The sequence below is a fragment of the Callithrix jacchus genome, chromosome 3 (genome assembly GCF_049354715.1).
Source record: "Callithrix jacchus isolate 240 chromosome 3, calJac240_pri, whole genome shotgun sequence".
Lineage (NCBI taxonomy): Eukaryota > Metazoa > Chordata > Mammalia > Primates > Cebidae > Callithrix > Callithrix jacchus.
The window spans coordinates 184,068,341-184,083,416 of NC_133504.1; the positions used below are offsets into that span (position 1 = coordinate 184,068,341).

The 15,076-nt window shown below is 47.4% G+C and overlaps 1 protein-coding gene across 3 annotated transcripts in view; it reads left to right on the forward strand.

Moving 5' to 3' along the window:
* Positions 1–15,076, forward strand: part of SLC2A9 (solute carrier family 2 member 9) — a 246,552-nt gene that overhangs the window by 42,162 nt on the left and 189,314 nt on the right. For all 3 annotated transcript variants that reach the window (XM_017970671.4, XM_008993600.6, XM_054253479.2), the window contains one exon: positions 11,636–11,796. In XM_017970671.4, the coding sequence (XP_017826160.4) occupies positions 11,636–11,796 (161 nt within the window). The remainder of the gene's footprint in view (positions 1–11,635; positions 11,797–15,076) is intronic.

Genomic DNA, 15,076 nt, shown 5'->3' on the forward strand with positions numbered 1-15,076 from the left:
TAACTATAAAAGCAACAGACTTCCATCAGACAAAAAAAAACACAGCACAGAAATTTGCTAACGAAGCTGCGCATACAGATGTCGTTCTGTGAGTGAGGGACGATGTCTCTCATTTGTATACCCCACATGGCAGATATTATGCTGATAAGCCCGTTTTACAAATAAGGGAGAGGGAGTGACTGGCCCAAGGCGACCTAGCTAATAGACAGTCAAAACCCAGACTCCATCCAGAGGCTGCTTTTAATGTTTCATCTAAACCCACTCTTTTTTCCAAAGATCATCCAGATACGCTGTTTCACACCCTCTTTTTTGGCCTGCTGTTTATGGTGTAAGTGCTAGTGAAAGTTCCCCATCACCAGGATGCTTAGCAGCCGTGTGGAGCTGCCTCCCACGACGCCCCATCTTCCTAATGTGGGCCTCTGAGGTTGTTTCCAATTTTTCTCTAATATGAGACACGGCTGCCTTGTTTAAATTGGGAGCTGTGAGTCATTGTTTGGTTTGGTTTGGTTTGATCAAAGCCAGCACAGCTGCTGACTGATGGGCGCCCAGGGACCTTTTCCAGCCTGGGGCATTGGTGTCCAGGTGTCCCTGGCTGTGGGTGCCAACCCTCCCTGCACCATGCCCTGGAGGTCCTAGGTATTAGAGCCGGATGACCTGCCTCTTTGATATAGAATTTTCTCATTTCATAAAAAGTTTCTCCAAGAAAAATGCCTTTGTTGAGCCAAATGGGGAAAGGACCTCGGTCCCATCAAATCTCAAGGAAGCTCAGCTTAGTGCGGTATGGGGAGTGGTTGCTGCAGCCAGAGAGCTGGGGATAGCTGATCCAGCAAGATGGGAGGTGGGGAAACAGAGGGGGCATCACTGGAGTGGCACAGCTGCTGCTGTGAATAAGCCAGACAAGTGAACCGAGAAGCACCCTATTTCTGACCCACAGGAGAAGACCCTGAAATTTATTGAGCACCTGCTGTACACTGACCTCATGCTCAGGACTTCACACAGCTTATTTCATCCTTCTGTAGCCTCATTTACAAGCTAGGTGTTCTTATTCCTGTTCTGTAAATGAGTTATTCCAGAATGGATGTTGCAGACAGGGCCCCTGCTACTTCAAGCAGCCAGAGGTGATTTGACTGGTAATGAAGACAGTTGCCCTTTTCATTCGGCCAACCGGAGGATATGCAGGAAGGAGAGCAAAATATCTTCTCAGGTCTGCGTAAATGCACTGTCGCCTGTAAACACAGCTATAGGACCTCTCAGAAGAACGTCCATTCAGCAGGAGGAAGGCTCAGGATTGTGACTGAATAAGAATGATGCTGGGGGTGCTTCTGCCTGGGGCGAAATAGACAATGAAACCTACCTTCTTTATGTTTTATCTAATTAAACCCAGGCGTTTGGCTGCCCCCTCACTACAAAGTGGTTGAGGGGAAACCCAGGAGGCTCTGAAAGCATTACTTGACTGGCTGTTGCTTGTAATTGATGTCTTCTCTTTCATCATGTTTCATTTCATGCTGAAAGCCAGCTATGGGAACAAAATAGTCTCCGGTGTCTAGAGGCACAGGAGCCTCTTTCCCAGTCAGCCAGCCAGCCTCCCCCGAGAGAATCACATGGGGAGGAGGAAACAAACACCTCAACCTGCGGACTAATGATCCAGTCAAGCCAAAATGGGAGCTGTTTTCTTTAGGACAAGGAAGGTGTCCTGGGGTCTCCCAAGACCATCCCCAGGTAACATAATTCACCGGCATGAGTCACAGGCGTTAGCACAGGAATGCCGTAGTACTCACAGCTGTGACTGATCACAGTGCTGGAACCCAGCACTAAGTCAGCAAAGGCAAAAGGCGCAGGGGTGAAGTCCAGAGGAAACCAGGGGCAAGCTCCAAAGAACTCTTCCAGCAGAGCCCCACAGGACGCGCTTCATCCCCACAGCAACAAGTTGCGACAACTCCTGTGAAATTTGTCTAACAAGGAAACTCATTCGAGACTCAGAGTCCAGGGTTTTTACTGGGAGGTGGTCACACGGGCACTCTCTGCTTCACATGCAGGCAATTCCAGATTCCCAGAAGGAAAGCAGCTGTCAACCACACTGAGACAGCATAAGCCACACTGTTGCACAGTTTAGGTGCAGTGAGTCACACTTATCAGATCTAGGAAGTGTGGGAACCCTTCCAACACCCACGTTCCCGGATGCACGCCCAGGGCTTACCTGGCAGCAGGTCTTTCTAGGAAGAGCTGACTCAGGCCTACTGTGCCAGCTCTTTTCTACACAGGAAGCCTTACCTCGGGGAGCCAGGCGACTTTAGGTAGCACTGCCGGGCTTGTGGAATTTTGTTCTTGTATGGCCCTAACTTCAGAGGGCCTGGTTCAACAATGGGCACTTTTTTAAGGACGTCTGGACTGCGTTCTTCCCTGTGCCAGTGTGTTGAGTGGTGCAGACTGTCTTTATAAAGCCCGAAGGCATGACTTGCTCTCTTATGCAATGCTGTGTGTACTCTGGCCCAGCCACCAAGTGGTCTACTTCTGTGTGTTTTTATAGCACTCCTGAGGCTAATTCCAGGTGAGTTCATGATAGGCTCTTTGTGAATCAGCAGGGTACATTAACATTGTTAAACAGGCTGTGGGGTAATTTGCTTCCCATTGTCTGGCAATTTCTTTTGTTATTTGGAGATGCTGTAAGCCAGTCTTCTCGGCTGGGAATTGCAGAGTTCAATTTTATATCCAGAAGCTTGCCCCCGAGTTCTTGGCCTGGGAGATAATGGTAAGTGATTCATGGATTCTTGAATCTGACAAATAAATGAGTTTTAGGTCCCTTATTTTACAAATGCAGAAATAATATCAACAACACGCCCACCAACCCATCAACCACCCCAACTTCCAGTTTTTATTATGTACTTCATACCGACCCAGCACTGTGCTCTATCTTCGTTCTCTCATTAAATCCTTACAATAACTCTTTAAGGAGGGCAATGATTTAACAGATGAGGAACGTGAGGCACAGAGAGGTTAAGTAACTTACTCAAAATCACCCAGCAAAGAAGTAGCAGAGTTGAGGGTGGAATAAAGCCAATTCCCAAATCCCGTAACATTGGCAACACTGACAGAGAGGCACACGGAGTGCTGAAGGTCACCCAAGGCCACAGAAAGACTCAGTGAACCAAGCAAGTGTTATACCCGGCACTCCTGACTCTTTGTTAAGCCTCCTTTGCTCTAACCATGTAGCCTCTTACTCAGTTGTGTATGGTTTAGGGTCTAGTCAGCACTAGCCGTAATATCAATACTTCTGGATAAACCCATTCAAATTTTGATCAGACTCATCATCTCATACCAAGTGCAGGAGCTTCCTAACAGACCTAGCAGCCCCTAGTCTAATCCCTGAAATGGCCTTCACACTGCACCTATAAAGAACATTTGTAACTGCAAATTAGAGCTGTCGATTCTGTGATAAAACCCTCCAATGGCTCCCCAGTGCCCACAGAATTTTGTGTAGACTCCTGAGGCTGGCAGGCAAAGCCAGGTACAGGCAGCCTCCAACCTTCTGCTAGGCTACCTTTCAACCCACTGAGTCTTTTACAGCTCTTCTGTGGCAACCTGTGCCCTCCAGGTTCTGCACCTTCAGGAATCCTGTTCGCTCTATCTCATCCTCCAACTGAGCCCACTCCATCCGCTCCTCCTGCTTGCTTGACTTGAGGCCCACAGCCTTTCTTGGTTTCCTACTATCACGGCATTTTTACCTCATATTATCATTGTGTGTTTACTTGGCTACTGTCTCCACAAGATCTTGAGCTCCTTGAAGGTAAGAAACAGCAGAATCTGAATCTGGAAGACAGGATGGGAAGCCGGGCCCCTAGTAGTGAGGAAGCAGACCTGTAAAGTCAGACAGAAAGATACGAGAATGAAAAAGTACAACAAGGAATCCCACATGAGATGGGGATGAGTGAGACATCCCAAAGCAGGCTTAGAGGTTACCTACCACAGTGGTCTTCAAGCAAATTTTTATCGCAGAATGTTTTCCTCAAACAGAATCAGATTCTCTGGGTAAAGGTTTATATCTCCATGCCTTCATGACTTGGCTTAAATCTCTCCTCCTTCTTGAAGCCTCAGGTCACAGTGCAATTGTGATGGCATGGGCTCTGTAGTCGGGTTGATTGTGTCAGCAGGGTACACTTGCTGCTATAATGAACAAGCCCTGTATCTCAGAAAGTTCCCACCTGTATCACCTCATTTGAAGCAGATGAGCAGGAACACTGCTCCATGAAGCCATCCAGGGACCCAGGCTCCTTCAGTGAAGTGGCTCCACCATTCTCTAGGACTTTGGAGTCCTCTGCTGGTTCCTCTGTGGCTGGCCAGCTGACTGGAGCAAGTATGGAGCGGAGCAGGCAAATACACTCTCAATGCCTTGCTGAAGAGGTGACACATGTCCCTTATACTCATACTCCTTACTTGAGAAGTAGTCATATGGCCCCACCTAGAGGCAAGGGACTGGGTAAGGTGGCCTGGCAGTGTGTCCAGGAAGAGGAGAACACTGTGAGGTCTAGCAGGCTCTGCAGTTCTACCATCTTTGGCATGGCTATGGGATGTGTTCCTCCACTCCAGAGTTCTCTGTTGTAAATGAAACTTCTCAGGATGGCTACAAGGGTTAAGTGAGATGAGATATACAGATGTCTGATACATACTTAGCAGTCAGCCAGTCTTCTTTCCATCTCTCCTCTTCTCCCCTAAAACAGGTATCGATATCATCATCTTTGTATTTTCTATACTTAGAGTTGAAATAAACTAATGGTTAAGAGATGGACTCTGGATCCCTGCTCCCTGGGGCTGACTCCTGGTGACCTTGCAGGCCAGTGGTGTGAAGTTAGGAAGGTCCTTTGTGGCTCTGTGGCTCAGATACCTCATCTGCCCAAAACAGGTAATGAACAGTACCCTTGTGGAGGGCAGGAAGTGAGTCAGTATGCCTCCAGTTCTTAGAATAGTACACGGCATATTGTAACTATGATGTGTGAGTTACCTGTTATTATCATGTGGTTACTGCCACACAGCAGAAACTCAAAATTCAAATTCTTTTTTTTTTTTTTTTTTCTGAGACGGAGTCTCACTCTTGCCCAGGCTGGAGTGCAGTGATGTGATCTCGGCTCACTACAACATCCACCTTCTGGGTTCAAGCAATTTTCCTGCCTCAGCCTCCTGAGCAGCTGGGATTATAGGCACTCGCCACCATGCCCAGCTAATTCTTGTGTTTTTAGTAGAGACAGGGTTTCACCATGTTGGCTAGGCTAGTTACAAACTCCTGACCTCAAATGATCCACCTGCCTCGGCCTCCCACAGTGCTGGGATTACAGGCATGAGCCACCGTGCCCAGCCCACAAATTCTTATTTAAGCACCCATTCTGTATCATGCATGGCAAGTCACGTGTTCACATATGTGAGGTTCACAAGTCTCAAGCTTGGGGAATGTTTGTGCAGTGGGTTCTCTGAGCAAACTTCATCAACGGCTTCAGCCTTGTGGTAACAAGGCCTTTCGCCTGGGCCACTGCCCAATTCAGACCGGAAGACAAACATTCAGTTGCCAAAAGCATGGCTTAACAAACAGCTTTCGGGGAACTTTTGAGAAATGTGTTCCTGCAGGGGGCCCAGGCCAAGCGGCAAGTCTTCCAGGCCCCTCCCGATTCTATAGAGCCTTCTGGCGGCCATTTCTCAAAGTCACAGTAAGAAACTCCTGCAGATTCTCAAAGCAACGCTTGGCAGTGGGTGAGCTGAAAACGCTCTTTTCCCACCAGGCTCCTGAGAGCAGTGCAACACAAAGGAAAAGAGAAAATTTCCTCCTGAACAGCATCCTTTTCATTTCCTTACATTAACTCCAGGAAACCAGTCATTACTGCAAGGGCGGTCATCAGAGGCCTTCCAGAGTGGGTATTAGCCAGACTCCTTGCAAGAAAGCTGCAATTGCTTGAATTAGTATAAGAGTGCCATAGGGAGCACATTCACGTGCAAGAATGACCTTGCACATGTGGAGGTCTCCCATTTATCAGGTGGCAGGAGGGGTGTCTGTGAAGTCCTGGCTACTCATTGCTTATGCCAGCTTCTGAAGGGTCTTTACTCTCTATGTACTTACAGTAGCCCTTGGGGCATCCTCTACCCCCTGTCTTCCTGTGGCCCTTCTAATCCTTGGCCTTAGCAATCATCACTGTTTCTCCCACTAGACTCTGTGCTCCTTGGGGGTATTGGCTGCCATATTCACCTGGGTCTGACAGAGTATTCAGCCCATGGCAAGGGCTTAGTTGATATAGTTGATATTTACTGTTTCTCTTTTTTCTTTTTTGAGATAGAGTCTTGCTCAGTCACCCAGGCTGGGGTGCAGTGGTGTGATCTCAGCTCACTGCAACCTCTGTCTCCAGGGTTCAAGCGATTCTCTAGCCTCAGCCTCCTGAGCAGCTGGGACTACAGCCATGTGCCACCGTGCCTGGCTGGTTTTTGTATTTTTAATAGAGATGGGGTTTCACCATGTTGGCCAGGCTGGTCTCAAACTCCTGACCTCAGCTGATCTGCCTGCCTTGGCCTCCCAAAGTGTTGGAATTACAGGCATGAACCACTGCACCCAGCCAATGTTTACTCTTAAATCAATAAATGCATCATTAGATTTCTCTGCTTAACTTTCAAATCTTAATCACGAGTTCAAGAGTTCAGTTTCTGGAGCAGTTGCACTTGTGCCCTGATGTTAGGCAGCTCCAGGACAAAAGCCCTTCGGGCACATATAAGCCAAGTGACTGTGGACAGATTACATAACTCTCAGGCCCCTTGTTTGTAAAGGAGGGCTTTAACCACTAGGGTTGTCATGAGGATGAAATGAGGTTATTTATGTGCTTTGCTAGACTTTCCATATTTCCATGGTTGTAAGGAACAAAATCAACTTTATCTGATTACAGCTAAAAAAGTTGTTGATAAAAGAGGGGGTTGCTCGCAGCATCGGGGGGAGGGCTGGAGAGCCAGGCTTGGAAGCTCTGTAGCTGGAGATCATACCCTAAGTCACTCGCAGAGCTGGTCCTGTGGGCTCCCCGCTAGCCACCACTGCTGTTGACTGTACCACTGGCACATGACACTGCAGCTCCCCTGCTGCTGACCCCAAACCCAATCTCACCGGAGCTCCCTCTGCTGCTGGAGAATCCTCCTCAGCCCCATGTCTTAGCCCCACTAGCACCTTGGTCAACGTTTCAGTGTCTGATTGGCTGAGCCTTAATCATATGTCCACTTCTAGCTACGGGGATTCTGGGAGAGCACATGTCTGGCATGTTTAGCTTCTGTAGTGATGTGTCCTCTGTTTCCTGCTAAAGATTCTAAGGCAGGAAAGTCTCCCAAGTGGGCAGAGGGCTTCTGATGCTGGGGTGCCTAAAAGGCAGATAAATGTCCTATAAAGGACAGAAAGCCTTGACATTGACTAAGTGGTCAATGTCAGGTAAATGTCCAGCCACTGAGAGAAAAGACAATACCCATTCAGAAGGCTGCTGGCAGTGCTCTGATGAGGCCTTAGGAATCAGTGTCTTGGTAGCCCCAGTGAAGGGGATGGCACTTTGGACCAGCTGAGTGGTGGAATGGTGGAAGTGGTGAGAAGCATTTTGGAAGCCAGGCAAAATATTAGTTTTCTATAACTGCTATAACAAAGTACCATGAACTGAGTGACTAAAAGAACAGAAATGTGTTATTCCATAGTTCTGGAGGCCAGAAGTCCAAGATCAAGGTGTTGGCAGAATGGGTCCTTTCTGAGGGCTTTGAAGGACGGCTCAGTTTCAGTCCCCTCATTCTGGCTCACCAATGGCCCTCTTCTCCCTATGCCTCTTTACATAGTCTTCCTCCTGTGCCTGTCTATCTCCATATTTCCTCTTTTTATCAGCATACCAGTCATGTTAAATTAGGGCCCACTCTAATGACCTCATTTTAATATTATTTGCTTTGTAAAGACTGTCTCCAAATAAGGTCACATTCTGGGGTACTAGGGGTTAGGACTTCAACATATGAAGTTTGGAGGCAGAACAAAATTCATTCTACCAGTGTGTCTCTGAATCCTCTTTCTATAAAGGACACCAGTCATGTTGGAATAGGGTGGGCTTTACTCCAATATGACCTCATCTGAATTAATTATATCAGCAATGACCCTATTTCAAATAAGGACCCATTCTGAGACACGGGGAGTTAGGACTTGAATATATAAATCTGGAGGTGTGGGGTTAGTACCTGGATTCTTGGCCATTACTGAGCCACGAGATGGGCTGTTCTTGAAGCTCCCCACTGCTGTAAATTTGCATTTCTGTAAGTGTCCTCATTGCTCAGTTATTTTGAGTTGAGGTTTCCTGTTACTTGAACTAAAAGCACCCTTAAATGATACATTGCATTATCAGTTCCAGGGCATGGAAGATCTTTGAGATCAGGGTTATGTTCAGTTTATCTCTGCGTTTGGTTCAGGGCCCAGTAGTCAGCACATGTTTGTTGAATGAGTCAGTGGGTGATGTAGATCAGTACCTTGTGCATCCAGATCTGGAAACTTCATCAATAGAAATAGCTGTAGCTGTTGATAATATATTCTATTCTCACTCCGTGCTATGAGTAAGATAGTTGTGAAGCCAGAAAGAAAGAGAAAACAGAAGATAAATACCTCACAGGCAGAGGTGGTCTCCCCTCCTCACCTCGGTTCCTGCCATCAGACCATTTGCTTATGTCTGAAACCTGGGAGTCTTCTGTGTTCTTCTTTCACTTTCTGCTACACCCTCTGTTCTCAAACCTGGAGCCAATCACTCAGAAGTCCTGCCCATGCTACTCTCAAAATCCACTTTAAATCCATCCGCTTCCCTCCATTTCCACTGCTTAGTGAAGGCCTCCATGATCTTTGGACTGCTGCAGTGCCCTTACAGTGTGCCCGGCTTCCTGTCTAGCTCCCCTGTCACCCACTTGTCAGAGGGATCCTCTGAAAATGCAAACCACGCCGCGTTCCCCCCCACAAGAACCCTCCAACACTTTCCCACTTCATCTAGAGTAGAATCCAAGTAAAAAACCAGGCTCACGTCCACGTCCTGTTAGGCCCACGTGACCTGCCCTTTCTTGCCCTCCAACTTCATCCAGCCCACTCCTTCCCTTTCTGGTCCTATTCCTCATCCGTTGGCCTCCTTGCACTTCCATGGCCACCCAAGCTTTCTTCTGTCATGCTGTCTTGGCATGATTCTCCCTCTACCTGAAACACTTTCCTGCCATCTTTCTTTTCCGTTTCAATTGGGAGCATGTATTATGCATACCAAAGAGTATATAAAATACACACATATGCATCATGTCTGTGCGCGCACACACACACATACTTTAAAGATTGAGTATAAATCTAACACCCATGTCACCACAATCCAGGTTAAGTATAGAAGGTCCGGGGTGCCTGCAGCGGGAGGAAAGGCTTGAGCCCAGGAGCTTGAGATCAGCCTTGGAAAACCTGGCAAGACCTCACTTGTACAAGAAACAAAACAAAACAAAACAAAATTCATCCAGGCATCGTGGCACATACCTGTAGTCATCCCAGCTACTTGGGAGACTGAAGTACAAGGACCTCCTGACCCCAGGAGATCAAGTCTGCAGCCGGCTGTGATCACACTACTGCACTCCAGCCTGAAAAAAAAAAAAAAAAAAAAAGAAGAAAAAGAAGGTCCTATCAAGTGGCCCTCCCCAGTTGTTTCTTCTATCATCTCCTGAGATGGCCCCTGACCTGACATTTGAAATAATTATTTCTTTGTAGTTTTACCATCTATGTATAATCCTTCAAAAGTCTTTTAATTTGGCATACTTCTGGGTTTTACATGCGGAATCGGACTGTGTGTGTTCTTTTGTTTTCAGCTTCTTTTGGTCAGTGTTATTCCTTCGAGGTTTTTCCATGTGTGTTTGCACAGAGCTTTATTCATTCACATTTGCAGCTGTAGGATTTCCTATGATGACGATTCTGCAATTTGTTTGTCCCTGCTGCTGACCATGGGCATCCAGGTGGTTTCTCGTCTGCGGCTATTACGGGCAATGCTGCCATAGACCCCTGGGTAGATATATCCTAGGGCTCCCTGGGGGAGTTTTCCAGAAGTGGATTTGCTGGGTTGTAGGTTATGGGCATCTTCCATTTGACTAGAAGATGCCAAAGCTGTTTTCCAAGATGGATGTATAAGTTAAACTCCCACCAGCAGTGTACACACTGCTTGTCACTCTTCAGTCTTACCGGACCTTTTAATTTTTAGCTTGTATGGGGATTGTGTGAGCTCCACTCAAGTACTGGCCACTGCTTCAGGCTCTCATTTGACCCTTACAACAGCCCTGAGAGGACAATCTTATCATTCCCATTTTGTAGATAAGAAAACCAAGGTTCAGCTGATTTGGATCATTAGCAAGTTGCTGTGCTGGGATTTGAGCCCAGGTCTGAGTTCGCAGTGTCATGTACCGGCTTAGCTAAAGTTTGTGGGCTCCCTGTTGGGTAGAAACAGGGAACTCTGAGTACCTTGGGGACTGAACTCTCTTTGGAGGTTAGTGCTGTGGACCTCAGTCTTTGGTGTACATCAGAATCACCTAGTCCCTGTCCCAAACACACTGAATCGGAATTGGCAGTGATGGGGATCTAGTGAACGTGAAGTCGTATTTCCTTGTGGTCTCATTTCTCTGTTGACGAATGATGTCAGGCATTCTGTCATTAGCATACCCATCATTTGTATTTTCTTTGGAGTCTGTTCAGGTTTTCGCTCATTTTAAATTGCATTGTTTGCCTCCTTATTGACATGCTAGAGTTCTTTGTATATTGTGGATATGATTTCTTTCTAGTTGTATGTGCTGGAAATAAGTTATCTCAGTCTATGGCTTGTCTTTTCATTTCTGATTGTGTCTTTGGAAGAACAGAAGATGTAAATCTTGATTATATTCAAAGGAACTTTTTTTTTTCTGTTATGGTTCGTTTTCTTGTGTGTCTTGCATCTTTGCCTATCCCAAGGTACCTCTTTTGTTAGGTATGTGCCTTTTTTTTTTCTTGAGAGACAGGGTCATGCTGGAGTGCAATGGTGGGATCTCAGCTCACTGCAACCTCTGCCTCCTGGTTTCAAGGGATTCCCATGCCTCAGCCTCCCAAGTAGCTGGGATTACAGGCACATGCCACCACACCCGGATAATTTTAGAAGAAACAGGGTTTTACCATCTTGGCCAGGCTAGTCTTGAACTCCTGGCCTCAAGTGATCCACCCGTCTCAGCCTCCCAGAGCGCTGGGATTACAGGCGTGAGCCACTGTACCCGGTGGATATGTGCCCTTTAACACACCTCCAAGGCAAAGCTGTGGTGCACTAGAATCAGAGAAGCCCAGCTATGAAGGTCATCATAAGCTTGGGGTCAGATCTGAGTCCTGCTCCCAGGTTTAGCACTTACTGAGCAAGTCACTTTGTCTCCCTGAGCCTCAGTTTCCCTATCTGCAAAATGAGGTAAAAAAGTGACCGGTCTCAAAATGTGTTAGAAGAGTCCAATGAGATAAAGCTCAAACAGAAGTCAGCAAAGTGCCATGCATAAAAATGCTCTATAAAAGCTGTTTTGTTTAATACACTGGCTCGCTTCAAGCAGCAGGATGGAACAGAAAGAAATAACATGGTTTGTTGTTTGTTTTCAGTACATCAAGGCCTTTTACAATGAGTCATGGCAAAGAAGGCATGAACATCCAATAGACCCGGACACTCTGACTCTGCTCTGGTCTGTGACCGTATCCATATTCGCCATCGGTGGACTTGTGGGGACGTTAATGGTGAAGATGATTGGAAAGGTCCTTGGGAGGTCAGTAGGGACCTGTCTCTATCTGGGGGTGTCCTCCACATTCATAATATATCTGTGTCATGGTCAGGGTCCTGGCAGGCAACAGAACTCCACTCAGACAGTTCAACTGGAGAGATTCGAATGCCCAAAGGGGAAAGGGGAAGAAATCGGAGACCAGGGCCCAAAGATAACTGAAGCCCTGGACTGCAGGCTGATGAGAAGCAGCAGAAACGTGGGCTGTGTCAGAGACATGTCACCCAAATGGGGCAGGAGCAGGGAAGAAATGCTCTGGCCCCTCCCTCCTCCCACCTTCCAACCTGCTGCAGAGGCACACACTGGTCACACCGATATGAAAGCCAGTGAACCACGAAGCCATGTTGCCATCCAGGAGGTGCTCCTGGGGCGGCACAGAGCAGAGCAGGGAGGGGAGGGGAATCGATCTGGGTGTCGGGGAAAATAGAGGACACAGTGCAGTGCCTTGGAAATTGTTCCACATAAGTACATACAGATCTGCTTTTCCAGAAAATCAGCTGTTTAGACAGTCTTCCATTATACGGCGGTCTCATCATTTAGCCACTCCCTGGCTGATAGACGTTTAGGTCATTTCATATCATTTACGCTACTGTCAAGGAAGCAGTGAGAATCAAAAACTTCCTATCAGCCCCCTTTCCTACCCAGGCCCTCTCCAATCAGCTCCACTTGACCTTGTGAGCCTCGCTGCTCACTCGTTTAAGACAGGAATCCTTCTCTCAGAGCAGGCTGACTTACTGATACATCCCCACAAACAACACTTTCTCTGTATCCTTGTACATAACAACAGATCCTGGAGCCAGTGAGCTGTGCGTGGAAAGAGCAGAGGTTCTCCAAGTGATGGAGGAGTTATCACGTCAGTCTGCTGGGGCCAGGACATTCATGTCTGAACTTGAATCATGCGTCTTCCACTTACTAGCTGTGTGGCCTTGGCCAAACCATTTAATTTATTTGAGCCTCAGTTTTTTTATCTGCCAAATGGGCATGATAGTTTTTACCTGCAGGAAATGTTACAACGTTAGACCAAAGGAATGGAGGAAGAATGGCCATGAGTCGCAGCTGAATAAACAGAAACTCTTGTTATTGACCACATTAGTGGCATTATCATTATTTTCATATCACTACCTAGTAAGTACTTGACAAACCTCCACATTGCATTGACGTGAGTTAAGGAGGAGATTCATCAGACCCCAGAAAGTCTCCTCAGACCCTGGGACTACAGAAACCCTATTAGGGACGAGCCCACCCATTCCTTTACATTCTTCCTCATACTCCAACAGGGAGAAAACTAGAGTTGATGTTTCAAAGCAGGCTTTCCAAAAGTTGGGACAGGAAGCCACCCTGCGAACATCTAAGTGGTGCTTATGAGGCTCTGTGATACCTGTGAGGTAGCGGAGATGCTGACGTTTTCCTTGTCCCCAAGACCACTTTCAGAGCAGTAACTAATGGGAGTTTAGTGCCGGGAAGGACAACAATTGCATGATGTAGTGAGAGATGCTATTTTCTGAGGTCCTTCAAGGTTCCAGGCACTCACACATTCTCTTGTTTAATTTTCTGTCCTCTGTGGGTTGGTAGATGGGGAATGGGGGGTCAGAGAGGGGAGGGCATCTGCACAAGCTTAGCTAGCTCACACCGTGGCTGAGCTTAGGCTGGAATCATGATCTTTCCACTATGCCAAGCGGATCTTAGTTACGGGCCAATTCTCAATGGTGGGAATGTGCCGCAAAACCATGACTGTTTGACAGCAGGCGAGTGACTGGCTGGCACCCAGACTGGCATCACTGGTCAGGGGCATTGAGGCATGGTCACTAAGCCTCTGGCTCAAGCCAGACCCTGTCCATGGTCCTCTTGCTTGTCCTAGTTGAATGGAATCACTTCCCCCACCCCAGGATCTGGCCTGTGACGTCTCCTTACTTTATACCTGCCCATGGCACTTATACCCCAAGGCTGCTTCTTAAGAAGGCTCTGAACCCAAGCAGGTGGAACAGAAAAAGGAACACTGGGATCAGCCCAGAATGCTGTGGCGCAGCAAGTCCTGACTATGCTGTGTATCAGGTGTGTCACAAGGGGCTTTGCCACCTCCCATTTCAGCCGGCATTATTCTCACATATAAAATGAGGACAACCAAAGTAGCTTGACTACCCTTACTGGCAGGAAAAAAAAAGGAAAAGAAAAGCAAAAGAGAAAACATCCTTGAAAATATCTTCAAGCTCTTAAGTAACAGAGGAGTCGTCAAGAAGTGAGGATGCAGAAAAAGATCACATCAGAAGGTGTTGGTTGCTGTGCCCCAAGCAGCTGCCAGTTTCCTTTTTATCATTTATGAGAGTAAAAGTTGAATTGGGCTGAAGTTTCAGTTTGAAGAGTAACTCTGCTTGGGAGAAAAGGAGCAAAAATAGAAAATGAAAGGTGTCATCTATGGACCTCCTGCTAGACACCCGTCCTTGACAGCCGATATATAATTTACTTCTTAAAACTCCATGTTTGCATCATTGCCTGTGCTTTTCAAATGATGAGTCCAAGACCTGGTGGGCAATTGGACCAAGGTTACAAAAAGTTGAAGTTCAGATCTGCGTGTGTTTGACCCCAGGCCAACACTCTTCCTGTCACATGATGCTATTTGAAACGCCTTCCTGATGCTCTGTTATTCCTCTCCCATGGGGATTGTCAGGGAGGGAGAGGAAACGGCAGTGGTGGCCCGGGAGGACCAGTGGAAGGTGCTCAAAGGTGTAGCTGGGGGAGACATTCCTGGAGCAGTGGGGAAGAGTTCCGGTGGGGCTGGTCATTGGCGGCTCCAACAGTGGGGCTGTCCCTAGTTAGGACATGTCAAGCTCATCTGTGAGTTGGGTAACAAAGGAGGGTGGGGAATCAAAAGGGGCCAGGAATAGTCTCTGGAGATGGGCCATACCACATGACCTGGGCCTCACACGGATGCAGGTTCCTCACCTCTTGGAGTCTCTGGCTGAGGGAATTCTGAGCCATTAAGAATTCCGGTTGAATCTCAGTGCCCCACTTGGCATCCTCTATCCTCTGCTTGTGTGGCCAAAGTAACAGGATCCTCCTTCCCTCATGAGACAGGACAGTGACTGTTTTTGACACACAAACACGAGCTATGGGCCCAGCTTCAAGTCTGGGCTCTGATGCACACAGCTCATGGGGCTATACATGCATTTCTTTCTTTTTTTTTTTTTTAGAGACGGAGTTTCGCTCTTGTTACCCAGGCTGGAGTGCAATGCGCGATCTCACCTCACCGCAACCTCCGCCTCCTGGGTTC